The 16313-nt window shown below is 38.5% G+C and overlaps 1 protein-coding gene across 2 annotated transcripts in view; it reads right to left on the reverse strand.

Annotated features, from left to right (window-relative positions):
• The window catches only part of spata6 (spermatogenesis associated 6), a 56296-nt gene that overhangs the window by 14244 nt on the left and 25739 nt on the right, over positions 1-16313 (reverse strand). For both annotated transcript variants that reach the window (XM_066692048.1, XM_066692047.1), the window contains exons 9-10: positions 13727-13770; positions 10168-10352 (exon numbers count right to left, since the gene is read on the reverse strand). In XM_066692048.1, coding sequence (XP_066548145.1) covers positions 10168-10352; positions 13727-13770 — 229 coding nt within the window. The remainder of the gene's footprint in view (positions 1-10167; positions 10353-13726; positions 13771-16313) is intronic.

The raw sequence follows: 16313 nt of genomic DNA on the forward strand, positions 1-16313 counted from the left end.
ATTTACAGGGAGGCGTGGATCATGGGTCTCCATTGGTCCAGTAGGTTTAAGTGATGGTTCTTCCTAACCCAATCAGTGATCAGGGTGGGCTGGTCTGGGTGATCACTGTGTGGGATGGGAATCGACGGTCTCGGTTTCAATAGCAGCACCGATTCAGTGACTCCTTAAACATCCTTTGTGTGCAAAAGCTGGACAATCACTGGATCCCACCGCCATTTGAGCCCATTCCATACATACAGCACTGAAACAAAACACAGGATTCACCTGCAACTTGCACAGTAACATGTTTAATATCACGTTCATATTAATGTAACCTGCAGAGCACTTTAATTCAGCTGCTCAGATAACACAGCGCCAGACTGATGGAGCTCACATCATCTAGCAAGAGGCAAATGGAGTCTATGTTTAGGTAAGAAACACACACCCATACACATATTATACTGTATACATACACACACACACACACACACACACATACACGCATACATATACATACATATATATATATATACACTCACCTAAAGGATTATTAGGAACACCTGTTCAATTTCTCATTAATGCAATTATCTAACCAACCAATCACATGGCAGTTGCTTCAATGCATTTAGGGGTGTGGTCCTGGTCAAGACAATCTCCTGAACTCCAAACTGAATGTCTGAATGGGAAAGAAAGGTGATTTAAGCAATTTTGAGCGTGGCATGGTTGTTGGTGCCAGACGGGCCGGTCTGAGTATTTCACAATCTGCTCAGTTACTGGGATTTTCACGCACAACCATTTCTAGGGTTTACAAAGAATGGTGTGAAAAGGGAAAAACATCCAGTATGTGGCAGTCCTGTGGGCGAAAATGCCTTGTTGATGCTAGAGGTCAGAGGAGAATGGGCCGACTGATTCAAGCTGATAGAAGAGCAACTTTGACTGAAATAACCACTCGTTACAACCGAGGTATGCAGCAAAGCATTTGTGAAGCCACAACACGTACAACCTTGAGGCGGATGGGCTACAACAGCAGAAGACCCCACCGGGTACCACTCATCTCCACTACAAATAGGAAAAAGAGGCTACAATTTGCACAAGCTCACCAAAATTGGACAGTTGAAGACTGGAAAAATGTTGCCTGGTCTGATGAGTCTCGATTTCTGTTGAGACATTCAGATGGTACAGTCAGAATTTGGCGTAAACAGAATGAGAACATGGATCCATCATGCCTTGTTACCACTGTGCAGGCTGGTGGTGGTGGTGTAATGGTGTGGGGGATGTTTTCTTGGCACACTTTAGGCCCCTTAGTGCCAATTGGGCATCGTTTAAATGCCACGGCCTACCTGAGCATTGTTTCTGACCATGTCCATCCCTTTATGACCACCATGTACCCATCCTCTGATGGCTACTTCCAGCAGGATAATGCACCATGTCACAAAGGTCGAATCATTTCAAATTGGTTTCTTGAACATGACAATGAGTTCACTGTACTAAACTGGCCCTCACAGTCACCAGATCTCAACCCAATAGAGCATCTTTGGGATGTGGTGGAACGAGAGCTTCGTGCCCTGGATGTGCATCCCACAAATCTCCATCAACTGCAAGATGCTATCCTATCAATATGGGCCAACATTTCTAAAGAATGCTTTCAGCACCTTGTTGAATCAATGCCACGCAGAATTAAGGCAGTTCTGAAGGCGAAAGGGGGTCAAACATAGTATTAGTATGGTGTTCCTAATAATCCTTTAGATGAGTGTATATATATATATATATATATATACACATACATACATACATACATACATACATATATAGTCACCTACACAATTACTGGCTCCATTAATAAAGACGAGAATAAAGGCTTTATAAAATAAACACATGTAATATGTAGAAAGTGATTATCCACAACTTTTATTAAAAACATGCTTTGTTTATAATTAAATTCCGAAGCCATGTAGTTGTACCCACTCAGTCTATGGGTCAGTCAGTGGTGAAGTCAGATGTGTTGCAGAGTGGTGACTGTCAGACCAGCCCACCCTGTTCACTGATTGGGTTTTGTGAGAACCGTTACTCAAACCTAGTGGACCAATGGAGAGCCATGATCCACACCTCCCTGTAAATCGATAGGTTGCATATGCAACCCCCGTTATCTGAAAAAGGAAGAACTGACCAAGGGGGAGGGGTTTCTGTGCACTGCCATAGGAACCTGATCAAAACGTCAATCTATCAAAGCAGCCATTGGCCTCAGAACAGGTCCCTTCCCACATCCTGTTCTATAAAATGTGACGTCAGTGCAGGTTCGTCCTCTTTTGCCACTTCACCACGGACCGAGAACGTGAGCTCTCTGTGTCTTGTTTGTGCATTAGACCGTATTATTGTTTTGCAATAATTCTTATTGCTGTTCGGTTGGCTGACTTCACGGCTGTGCTGTCACCACCGTTTACTTGTTGTGTCTATTTGTACTATTGGTTATTATTGATAGTTAATCCTACTCTGTTCCGTCCGCACTCCGAGGCTCCGGGGCGCTTTCGGTTTCAGTTTCGACTACAAATAGCACACTTTAAAAATAATAGTCGTGTTTAAATAGTGCCTTATATATTCCGACTGCTTGCTGTGGTGTTTTTTTTGTCCACAGGGCTTTTTCCTCCACAGCAGGAGCACTAGTATCGGCAGTAAAATCCGAGGCCCGGCTGAGCTGAGGCCCGGCCTGAGCCTCAGTGTCGTAAGAGATCTCGCACGCGTGAGGTGCTCCTCTGCCGGCTTGCGCCCGCACTACAGCCTGCAGCTACGGCTGTAGGAGATCTCGCTCTCTCAGTGTACTACCCTTGGCCCCGTGGACCCCAGACTCCATGTCACCCATTGTTCCCGGAAACCCCGGTGCACACGGTGTGGTTAAGCCTACGGGCCTACGAGGCGCTTGTATCTAGCACCTGGTGCATGGTATATACGGTGTTCAATCCGGCAACAGCAAGGTTGCGTGTGGTTGGTGTCACAGTGCCCCAGTTTTATAGAACAGGATGTGGGAAGGGACCTGTTCCGAGTGACGAGCGCAGGGGCCAATGGCAGCTTTGATAGAGTGACGTTTTGATCAGGTTCCTACGGCAGTGGGCAGAAAACCCTCCCCCTTGGGCAGTGCTTCCGACTTGAAAGATAAACCACCCTCACGGCAAAACAGCGCCAAAACTAAATAAATCGAAAGTAAAGAAACTGCGGCGAAAGCAAAGATTGCAGCATCGCAGGCAAAGACAGGGACTGCAGGTGAGTTTTGCTCTCGATTTAACATTATTTGCTTTCAAGTTTAGTTTTTTTTGTATTCGATTTCATTTTTTTGTTTACAATTCTATACATTTTGTTATTGTATTATGCGAGATACAAAAAAACTGAAAAGCTGCAGTCGTGTTTGTCATCCGCCACTGTGACTTTTGAAGCTGAAATAATGAGTGGATTATACATGCGCTTTCAATCAGCAAGAGAGGAACAACATGGATGTTATATGTTACCAACTTTCTTGGCAAGGAGGATGGATTGTATGTGTCACAGTCAGGTACAGGAGAGAAGGCTACTAACGTTACATTAGTTAAGACACAAAGTTTAATTTTCACAACTTGCTATTAACAAGTTAATTTACAATTAGCTGTGGAATCTGTGCCGATTGGGTTCAATCGGGTCTGTGTGTCCCGGCCGGGTCCAGGTCCAGATTTCAAATAATAGACAGGTCCGAGTCGGTTCTGGGTAGTACATTTACAGCACTTCTCAGTTCTGCATGGATCCGGGTCCAAACTTTCAAATAATAGACGGGTCTGGATCGGTCACTTCGGGTTCGGGCACACATTTTTGGACTTGTGAAGACCTCTACTTTGGAGTACTTCACCGTTTGACTTTGTTCTTCCTGTAGTAAACCAACAGCAATTACAATGCAGAAAGTGTCCCTTTGGTTAAATTGTGTTTAATTAATAAAGGGGATGGGGGAGGGAATAATTACAAATGTACTCAAATATAATAAACTATACCCTATATTTATTGTTGTTTTATACATTACAAAATTAAAACTATGGTGCAGTAGACATGGTTGGCAACTTTTATGTTTCATGTAAAACTTTATAAACTAATGCCAAATGTCTCATGCATGGAAACATCACCTTTATGTAGGCTATAGGTTTAATATTTACTCCACAGTAGGCTGCTACTCCCACGAAAAGATCTGTTAAGATGGAAACCATTTTTAAGACATAAGAGTTTTGAGAACAATAAACAAAAGCAAGAGCAATTATGAATGAATGAGTGAATTAAACTTAAGTAATTAACAAATACGTAAAAAACATAACTGAAACAAACACAATCGTGTTAGATTTCGTACCACAAACGTTTAGCAGCATCCATTTGCAGATATTTGGCTAATTCTTCCGAGAGCCACTGGCAGCACAAACATTTTTTATTTAATTGGGCCTTCAGTTTAATATGTCCTGTGTACATATTCGAAATATTTTACATGTGAGAAGATAATGGGTGACTCAAGCTAATCCAAGATCAAGATCTTAAGCAGGTACATAGTGCAGCAAACACAACTGTCCTAGTCTAGAAAGATTTCTTGCAAAGAAAATGTTATAATAGTTAAAAGTATAGAACTGAAATAAAAAGAAATTCTAATACTGTACAATTCACTAGCTAGAACTCTTCTGGCATACCGTGTCCAATGTCGATTCAATGTCCATGTTACAAAAAAGACAGGATTCAATTCAAACAAAAGCAACCAGGTTGGTTCTGAACCAACTTGGGATCCTTCTTTAAATCTAGAGTACAGACAATTTCGTCTGTACTCTAGATTTAAAGAAGGATCCCAAGTTGGTTCAGAACCAACCTGGTTGCTTTTGTTTGAATTGAATCCTGTCTTTTTTGTAACATGGACATTGAATCGACATTGGACACGGTATGCCAGAAGAGTTCTAGCTAGTGAATTAAGGCAACCTTGCAGTCTTGAAGATACTGAAAGGAATACAAAATGTTAAGCCATTTTGCTTTTTCACAATAATCAGTGACTAACAAGGACAAGAGGACAAAATCGAGAATGAGGAAGAGCTTTAAAAACAGGAAGCACCAAGAGTCTGGCGCAAGCTACCCAGCCATCCAAACCCTTGGATTAATTAGTTATCATTTGTAACCTTTCCTTTTGTTCTTATTCTGTATCCTGGTTTTAATGTCAATTTTAAGGGGCAAATGCTACTTGACAATGTTTGCCATTTAAAGCACCCATCCTGATCAAAACCTTTAAATCCTTTGCTGTAAGACTTTGTGTTCAGGTGCTCATATTGTTTGGATTTTTAAAATGGTTAAATGTCACCATTGCTTTACTTATAATCAATAAATAAAATACTTTAAAATCAACCTTCTGCCATTTGTTTTCTTATCAAATACAAATACAAGACGTGCTTTTCTTGAAGTAAGTGGAATATAATAAACTTTAATCTCCAAGTTGTTGACTTTAGCTGTGTTTTCAATTTATGAAAGGGGCATCACAAATTAGTTATTTTCTTTTTTCTTTATCAGGTTAAAATTGTCTATTGATTTTAATGTTTACTATGAACTGTGTGTGTATGTGTATGCAGTTTTAGCTTGCAGTAATCGGATCAATGACAAGGTATCTCTGAATGTATTAAACTGCATGTCAGGTCGAACACATTCACACCAATCTTGAAGAGACAGAATCAATATTTGTTTTTGTTATTTTTTCCGCATTTTTTTTAAGCTAAATGAATAAATAAATAAATAAATAAATAAATAAATGAACAAACATGACAAGACATCACATCTTGTCATTTCAAGAAAGGGGAAATGCATCTGCCGAGTGTGATTGAAATAGAGATTAAGCTTATAAAGCCTCTTCTATTTGTGTGTGCTAACATAGCCTGAGATACTTCATTATTGGAAATTCAAATGGGATAGGGTATGAGCTTTTGTTTGTTTTCTATTAATTAAACAAATGGAAATAGTTTCAGTCTGAAAATGACAAATTCCATAAGCAATTCAAAACTGGTTGCAATGCTTGACCCAGATCATAAAAGAATCATGGAATCTGCCCCCCCCACCCCCGACCATAGAACAATTCTTATAGAAATTATAGAATTTGTATTATTGAAAATGCCAGCGTTATCTCCTCTGGTGCATGAGGAAAAGGAGAAAAAGGGAAATGCGACAGAATTAATTGATGTTTTTAATTATGCACCATTAAGCCATTTATATCTAATTAAATAACTCCCAGTGGATGCAATAAAAGACAGGAAAACGTTGATAAGTTCAAATTAAAAGTATTTATCCATAAGTTAAAATGTAGCAGTAATTGCAGTTTCATAAAGAATTTGTAAATATTGAAATTCACTGAAAATCTTATAAGTATCTCACAATTGGAGACATAAAACAAAACTATATTTAAAATCTAATGGCCTGAATCCACTGCACTATTTTGGCACCACCACCTTTTGCAAGGTCTGGTTAGTTGATAATCTACTTAACATTATCATGAACAAAACATGTGGAATTTAAAATACTGTAAGGGTATTATTATTATCAATTGTAGTATTTAGATATGGTTAACACAGTGTGTGGTGAACTTTCCATAAAATATCCCATAGTAAGGCAACATTGGGTTAAATTTGTTCAAACGAAAATAAATGTTTTTCTCAGGTCAACACATTATTCTATGATTTTTGGGGATCACTTCACCCCGACAGCTGTTCAAATGCAGTACACATCGCCATTGGGTTTAAGAAAAATGCAGATTAAAAACTAGTTCTGCACACGCTATATAGTATGTACAAATTTAACAGGAAAAAAATCGCTGCTGTGCTTTTCACCTTATTTACCAGCTGCCAAGAAAAAAAAGCCATGTACAAGCAGAGCAGTTCATAAACTGGATATGACTAAAGTAAGTTTAGTTTTTTCACAGTATGTACACTCACCTAAAGGATTATTAGGAACACCTGTTCAATTTCTCATTAATGCAATTATCTAACCAACCAATCACATGGCAGTTGCTTCAATGCAATTAGGGGTGTGGTCCTGGTCAAGACAATCTCCTGAACTCCAAACTGAATGTCTGAATGGGAAAGAAAGGTGATTTAAGCAATTTTGAGCGTGGCATGGTTGTTGGTGCCAGACGGGCCGGTCTGAGTATTTCACAATCTGCTCAGTTACTGGGATTTTCACGCACAACCATTTCTAGGGTTTACAAAGAATGGTGTGAAAAGGGAAAAACATCCAGTATGCGGCAGTCCTGTGGGCGAAAATGCCTTGTTGATGCTAGAGGTCAGAGGAGAATGGGCCGACTGATTCAAGCTGATAGAAGAGCAACTTTGACTGAAATAACCACTCGTTACAACCGAGGTATGCAGCAAAGCATTTGTGAAGCCACAACACGTACAACCTTGAGGCGGATGGGCTACAACAGCAGAAGACCCCACCGGGTACCACTCATCTCCACTACAAATAGGAAAAAGAGGCTACAATTTGCACAAGCTCACCAAAATTGGACAGTTGAAGACTGGAAAAATGTTGCCTGGTCTGATGAGTCTCGATTTCTGTTGAGACATTCAGATGGTAGAGTCAGAATTTGGCATAAACAGAATGAGAACATGGATCCATCATGCCTTGTTACCACTGTGCAGGCTGGTGGTGGTGGTGTAATGGTGTGGGGGATGTTTTCTTGGCACACTTTAGGCCCCTTAGTGCCAATTGGGCATCGTTTAAATATCACGGCCTACCTGAGCATTGTTTCTGACCATGTCCATCCCTTTATGACCACCATGTACCCATCCTCTGATGGCTACTTCCAGCAGGATAATGCACCATGTCACAAAGGTCGAATCATTTCAAATTGGTTTCTTGAACATGACAATGAGTTCACTGTACTAAACTGGCCCCCACAGTCACCAGATCTCAACCCAATAGAGCATCTTTGGGATGTGGTGGAACGGGAGCTTCGTGCCCTGGATGTGCATCCCACAAATCTCCATCAACTGCAAGATGCTATCCTATCAATATGGGCCAACATTTCTAAAGAATGCTTTCAGCACCTTGTTGAATCAATGCCACGTAGAATTAAGGCAGTTCTGAAGGCGAAAGGGGGTCAAACACAGTATTAGTATGGTGTTCCTAATAAACCTTTAGGTGAGTGTATATATAAACAGAAAAGTATAATATTAATTAATTTAGCATAACACTATTTAAATTATAAATTAATTCTGCATGTCACCTTGGATACATTGTAATAATAATAATAATAATAATAATAATAATAATAATACATACCAATTGTTTTAAAATCTCAAAAGGACACAGCAATAGCACGTTGTACAGAATATGACCATGTGAGTGACTCGGAGTGCTATAACTGGCACAGAGCCTGAACCAGAATCTACGATCAACTGTTATTCATTTCTTACATTTAGTTTGGCTAAATTAAATTAATGATCCACTCTAACTGGATATCAATGAGTTAACTGACCTTGCTTTGTCTTACATTTACTACTAGTTCACATTCTCTGTACCATGTTATTGAAACACAATTCTAATTAAGAGAAGCTGTGTAGAAGCCTTATTAATCACCTTATAACTTTTTGTTCTACTCTGATAGCGTTTAACTTCAGGAAATTATAAAGGGAAATAAACACAAGAAATAACATCCCCATCTGGAATTGAACCCAGAATGCCCGACTCACAGTGGAGATACAAGCTTTGATGTCAAACCTATTTTATGTAGCCTACAGCCACCGCAGCCAACTGTCCTGATTAGTTGCATATGACTGAATTTATAAATTAAGAAAAATAAATAATAAATATGAAAAGACGTGTATACATAGTTATATACCTATATATGTATATGTTCTATGGCTCTACGATAAGTTAATGCACTCATAGTTACAAATTGGAGAACATGAGAGGGGCGAATTGCCGTATGTGTGAGGCCGGTACACCCTTCAGTATACCTTTGCTTATGTCAGAGTTGCTGTTGCCGGGTGTACAGTGTAGCATTACTGTTCAAATGTCCACGGACACGCTGCATGCTAACAACTACGTTTCCTATGTATGCATGTACTGTATGTATTGCCATTAAGTTAAAACTTGTTCTGGTGCAGCACACATACAACAATATATTAAAACAGAGACAGTTCCACACTTCCCATTGTTGACTGTGTGCTGGACTGGTACAGTCCGCTGGAATGTCACTGTCTGCTGGAGTGGTGCTGTGTGCGGAGTTAACGCCATCCTTTTCTACTTGCTATTTTGTACGAGGCAAACCTGTTTTTTGCGTGGCGCATACCTACGAATACAGCAGGGATCGCTCATAATTTCAGCCACTCCCCCGATATTGTGCCTTGCATACAATTAATTGGTGAATGGCGCAGAATTGTTTGCGCCACGCAAAACGGGGTTATGAATATGGTAAATAATGTGCCACCCTCTGCGTGGTGCGCAAACCCTATGAATATCGGGCCCTACATCTTTCTGGTGTTACACATATTAATTAAAAATGAAAAACATTTTGTGAGGGGCCACTTTTGTAAATGACAAATGAAATAAACAGAAAAGGGGTTGAACCTAAACTCCCTTTTTGGCCTCCTTCTTTCTCAAAAGCGTGCTCACTTCCTTTCCTTTCTTTCTCCATTACTTGGACAATGGACATAACTAGCCTCCGCTGTATGATTTACGAAGAAGGGCAAATGTATAGGCTTTACTCAGTCACTTCAACACGTTTTATAAACTAAAACATGTTTGCTATTTGCACTATAAATAGCCCAGATGTGCCATGAATAAAATAAATTAATATGCCAGAAAACAACAATTAGCCAGATTAAATAATTAAGGTATCGGGAGTTAGGACATATGCATTGTTTCCTGACATACTGTCCTAACAATAGATCGCTAGAAGACGCATATCATTCATTCTAGCTGGAAAAAACTTGACTCGACTAGTGAACTGAAAGTTTAAAATGGGAAGTGGAAAAAAGTAGCCAGCTGACAATGAATCTGTAATCAGCTCTTTAGCCAGCAGCCAGTGCTTAGAGAAACCACTGCAAGACTTAACCTATTGTTTAATTCAATACAGCCAAAAGGGCATTTAGGTTTCAAAGTTTTAGGAAAACTGTTTCTTGAAAAACTGTTTACTTCTAAGATATTAAAAATTCACTGCTATTTTACCTCTCCTTCAGAGAAGATCGATTCAGCAAGGGACTCGGGGGTGTCTTCTTGGAAGAGAGTGGAGTGGAGTGGCTTTTCGGGAGCCTCCTGGGTGAAGAACACCTTGTGTTGTCCCCATCAGTCATTTTCCTGGAAGTGCTGGGTCTCTGTCGTTTACTAGCCTGGGATGTCTCAGGGTTCAGCAACTGAATGATGGAGAGTGGGAAGGAAGGCGCAGAGTAGATTAGACATTCCCTTAGTGGGAGCAAAAAATAAAGTGCAAACAGAACTGTGTTCAGTATGAGAACGTTAAGAAGGATTTTAAAAGAAAAACACTTGTACCATCGCAAATTCATGTCAGATTTACTTGAAGTAGCATTGTTTGTGATGGCAGAAATAGGTAAACACAGGAAGCTACATGGGTATAAAATGATGCACCTTAAATGCATTCAACAGGGCTTTGTGGTAACTTATGCCACCATCAGACACCTTCTTTACATACGTGAAAGAGTTGTGTTATACAAAAGTAATATGTTCGTTTATTAAGTTTCTATCCTTCCTATCCAGTTCCGTCATATCGCGAGATTACCCAAAAGAACTGCAAATGGTCTTGGACACAATTATTTTTTTCGTCAACAATACACCCCCAAAGAACTTACAGAATTTTTTTCCTGTGGCAGCAGTACACTTTCGATGATTAATCAAGTTATTCAGATAAAAAAGTTCTCAAACACACTGCTTTTTAAAAATGCTTTGTTGCAACACTTTTCTTGTTTTTTTCAATATACAAATAAATGGTCAATGTGTGTTTTGTGTAATTTGTTTTGCCTTTGTTGGGAGTGTTAAGAAAGATCTGCACCGAGTCAATCTGATCAGCCGATTTCATTTGATTCATTTTTGTTGTTTTGCCGTGTAGTTCTGACAAGCTTCTAGACAGGGGTGCTACTTGTAAAACTGACGATATCTCTTGATTGGTTATTTGTAAACATATGGGTTTTTTTTGTATTAAAAAAACATTCTGGGGATTCGTATATCTAATTTATTTTTTATTTTGTTTTATAGCGTTTATAAGCTAGGTTAATTTTGAAAACAACGTTGTTTTGAGAATAAAAATGGTGTCTGTATTACTTATGTTTCTTTGCTAATGCACATTTCTGTATTCATTCCAAAAATAAATGAATTATAGAAAGAATGAAAAACTTTAGTTTCTTGACCAATCAAAACATTTCCCATCCCATTCCATGACAGACATTACATTTTCAATCCTGTCCTGTCAGAATTGGAAATATATATTTTTTTAATTGTCTCATCCTGTAAAAATAAAATCCCAACCCATCCTGTACCGTTACAGTTCTAAAACAAATAAAAATCTATATAGTGAATTTATTCTACACTTAGCATTAACATCTTACTCCATTACAGAATCTTAAAAGCTATGTTTAGCTATATATTTCCAAAATGTAAATCAGTAATTATTCATGCTACAATACAATACATTTTTGTAGCTCCTAATTCATGGCACTCTTGATGTCTTTATACTCTTGACCTGCATGTCAACAGACTGTCCTGAAGCCGGTATAATGTCACTGATTATTTGAGTTTGATTACCGCTGGATGAGGAGGTACAGCATTCATGCCTCTTAAGGCCACTTGTCCCTTTATCAGTTTTAAATTTAATCACAGTTTTGCAACTGTTGCATCCACAAATGTCCGCTTAAAGGACTCAAAAGCACAGTTTTTCCACTATATTGCTTTATATGAGACCCTGTAAGCTTTTTTACCTCCACCATTCTTTTCTAGAATAGTACATCCTAATAGTACCTATACTTCACTGTGACAGTTGTATTTGTATTAAAATTACAACATCTGATATGGATTGGCTGGTTTCAGTCATGTTCCTGCCCATTACCGGTAGCTTAAATCCTGTTCTTGCCCGTCCTAAAAGCTTTATTTTTTTAAATGTCCCAGTCCCAAGGATGAAACTTGCTTTTCTTTATATATTTTTTTAAATCTTTTAGAATTCAAAACTGCTAAGAGATTGTGTTGTTTTTACGGCAGTCGATGAGGTCACTGACTCTAACCCTCTGCTGAGTGGAGCCCATTCTTGTCAACAGAATGTTGGGACTTGTTTTAATGTATTTATTTTATTACCATTATATTGATATAGGGCTTGGTTTTAATAATTGTGATCCTTCTATTTGGTTCTATTCCTGTCAAATCGAAGCATGTTTACACTGCCATTTATGATCTGGATCAAATGCATCGGTAGCATTTGGTTAAAATGGCAGTGTAAATGGTCAGAGATCAGACCAAATGCACTTCTCAGAGAGATGGTACAGACGATCGACCGGCTCAAGTCCCAGCATGCACTGTGGCAGCATTTGTTTTAAAGGCATGCGGCAGACAAACACCCTTCACATCCGTGGAGCAGATAAGAGAACACTTCCCTACTTCCCATATTATAAATAAAAGTTAAAATTAACACTAAATGGCTTGTTATTGTGTGTTAGCAAACATATATAATTGCATTTTTATTTTTAATACTTCGGTTGCAAAAAGTCACTTTTTACGTTAGCAAAAAAAAATTGGCAGATTAAATTAAAAATGTATGCAAGATGCGAATGTGAAAAGTTGCGGGAGGGAATCTCGCAGCGCAGCTTCTCGCTGAATTAAATCTAAAATATCAGGATCTGCGAATGGGGAGGCATTCACTTATGTATAGCAGTGCAGATTAAATACAAACTGTTATGCACCGGCTACAGAACTGTACATATAGTGGTTACATTTATTTAGAAGAAACTAACTAAAAAAAAAAAAAAAAAAAAAAGCGATAATGAGCAAACAGTTCAGTAGACAGTCTAATATGTGATACTATTTTCATTTTAATTACTATTTTCTGTATAAAGACCCTAATTATGGAGCAGTGTGATTCAGTGCACCTGATCTGGATCGCAACTGTGAGTACTAAGCGCACCTGACATACTGCTGTTCAAATGTGTGTCTCTGTCAACATCAACCAGGAGATTGGTAAATGTATACATTTCCCAGTAAATTTATACATTTACCATTTTCACACATTTACCATAACATATAACGCTAAGTGTTTCAAAAATTGCAGACAACACAAAGAAGCATGGAAAGATGTATGCTTGGACTAACAACAGATAGAAAAATAAATAAATAAATCAGAGAACAAACAAAAGCATGTGACAATATTGAAAGAGTGAAAATTATAAATTAGCAACAGGCTGGAGAGATTGCAAAAAGAACAGATCAAAGATTGACACAGGAAGTTATTGAATGCATCCTAAGAGAAGAAAAAAAAAAAAGAAATCTGCATAACAGATGGGATGATGAAATAATAAACATTGCAGGCGTGACACAGGAAAAGGAAGCTGTAGATCGAAGCAAGAGGAAACATACAGAAGATCAATACAGACTGATGAAAATGATGATAATGATGACATATATATTTAAACAAGTAGTTTGTTGAAAAGTAGACAACTTCCTATTTGAAAATACTATGAAGTCTATGAAGCACAGAACTCTGTATCCTCAGGTCATACTACACTGCGCTTACTCTTTCTGCAGTCTTCGGTCTGTAGCTGCCAAGGAGGGAAGGATCTGAAAAAATTAAATGAAAGCCATTCAGTATAAAACAAGCGTACCAGTGGCATGCATTAAAACAGAGATGAGAACAGAGACAAGAAAAACTAAGAAAAAATTGTATGTCACCCTGTTGTTCCACAGCCCCCAGTGTTTGAGGTGCAACTTCCCCATGGGGGTTTCAAGGGGCTTTACTACATATTTCACTGTAATCAGTGGCATTCCTTCCAGGTATTTGTTGGATAATGTTAGAGAAGTCATCCACACCTGACTTGAATTTTTCTTAATACCAAGCCACAAGCATTTAAAGAGTGATCATGTTCTATAAAAAAGAGTAATGATTCATTTTCTTACAATGACTGTCATAACATAATCACAGTTGTATTCAATGATACAATACTGTGGTTAAAATGACAATCATAATTATATTAAGGGCTAGACCAAATCAAAAACATTGACCCACCCGAGAACCATAAATAACAAACTTGTACCCTAACGTGTTTTGATTTATAAGTAGAAGAAATTGGCTTCTGACAAATGAAAACATGATTGGATACAGGTTAGAAGTGTCTCATTCAAGCTGTAGCGTAAGGTACACTTATAAATTTCAATTAATTGAAATGAATTTATAGTATCACCTTATCACGAATCCTGGAATCTTGTAGAACACAATTTCCGTAATAATTGGACGCAGACACCAATTCCAAAGATATAAATTGTCAAATTTATTAAAAACAAAGACTAAATGTAGCACTACACTAATTATACAAAAGGGAAAAACTAATTAAAATTCAACTCTAGACAAATCACTTCCGTGACCAAATCAAAGACCATGGGATTGCATATGATATCACACAAATCATTAAACAAAAAAGGTAATAAACACATTGACTACAATACCGGTTAGTAAGACGAAGGTGAGTCTCTCATTAGTATTGTTAGTCGGACATTAAATAACTACGCAGGTTAGTATTTATGTCAGGTAACTTCTCATTATATTAATATCAGTCTCATTTCTCATTTAGGTGCCGAGAAAGATCCTATCATTACTTGTTACCACAATTTCCCTTAACTGATTATTATTCAATGATTAAGGATAGGCAGGGCCACCAATAATCTAATGTCTATTAACTTGTGTCAATTACAGACTAAACACTTAAACAGGAATGAGAAGATATTTCTCGGCGTTGACAGATTTTATTTCTAAAATTATCAACAAAACAGTTTAATGCAACACACATTTATATTTAAGAAAACTTAATGATATTACACATTCTAGAGTTATGAATCACATATTAACATTTCTAATTGATTTCCCAATTTCATGAATCACAAACTCCAAACTGTTAAACTTATCTTAACTTCGTCGCAGAGAGGCTTCTCTGCCTTCGGGCTCAGATAACAGCACACGGCACGAGGTCCGTGTGGTTTGGAACAAAGGCAGTCCGGTTCGGCTTTGTCCAAGAACTTCCACTCAGTTGATGCACCTGGAAGTTGGGGTTTCGCGAATGTAGAGTCTGTTCCAAACAGATTTTCCACTGGTTTGAAGGCTCCAAGGTTGTGCACAAAATCTTCTTGGCAAGAAGGGTCTCTCACCGTACTTATTTGAAGACAAAGTCTTTGAGGAAAGCAGGGCCCTGTTTGGTTCCAAGGGTCGAGTTTCTTAAGACTCAAATAGCTATTTAAATGACTGACACTTTCGTATACAGTCGACCAGCTGTATTCACTCCACTGATCAGGTGGGCACAGGCGGGCAGCGCAGTCTGTAAAGTTCTTTATTTAATAAAGTCCTTTAAAAGAATTCTTCGTACGGCTCAATCTCCTTCTCCCAGTTTAACTCTTCTGTTGCCGGCAAAGACTTGGTTGGTTTCTGGTTCCGGTTCGGGCAACAGAGCTACAGGTTGAGCTGTCGCAGCGAGTTACTAGTTCAGGTGAGAGAGAGAGAGAGAGAGAGAGAGAGGCCGTGCGCTGTCCTTTATATGCCTGTCAGATCAATAGGTGATTGGTTCTTGAGTTTTTGAGATTGGATTTCGGTTTCAGCCCCCAGTGTCCTATTGGAGGGGGGGTCGATTTATGACTGATGTCAATCCATGCCATCTTTTGGAAATGCCGGTTGGCCCGGGTTCGTAGCTCTGTGTTGGGATTTTGGCTCCGGTCCACTTCAAAGAGTTTTTATTATCTACAGGCCCCCTTCTCCAGACATCTCACAGCAGGATTCCAAAATATTTGGCCTATTCTTGGTGCCATCCTCCCAAAACTGTCACTTTGATATAAACCAGTTCCACACTGTAAGGAAGTCTGATAACTTTGGGTGGAGAGGTCTTCTTTAGATCAGTGCTTCAGCTCAGAGCTAAAATGCTCTTATCAAAATACACCCAACATAATGCTACAAAGCCCATTAATGTTATAGAATTCTATGGTACTATTACAGTGAGGGAAAAAAGTATTTGATCCCCTGCTGATTTTGTATGTTTGCCCACTGACAAAAAATGATCAGTCTATAATTTTAATGGTAGGTGTATTTTAACAGTGAGAGACAGAATAACAACAAAAAAATCCAG

Source organism: Amia ocellicauda, chromosome 19 (genome assembly GCF_036373705.1).
Source record: "Amia ocellicauda isolate fAmiCal2 chromosome 19, fAmiCal2.hap1, whole genome shotgun sequence".
NCBI lineage: Eukaryota > Metazoa > Chordata > Actinopteri > Amiiformes > Amiidae > Amia > Amia ocellicauda.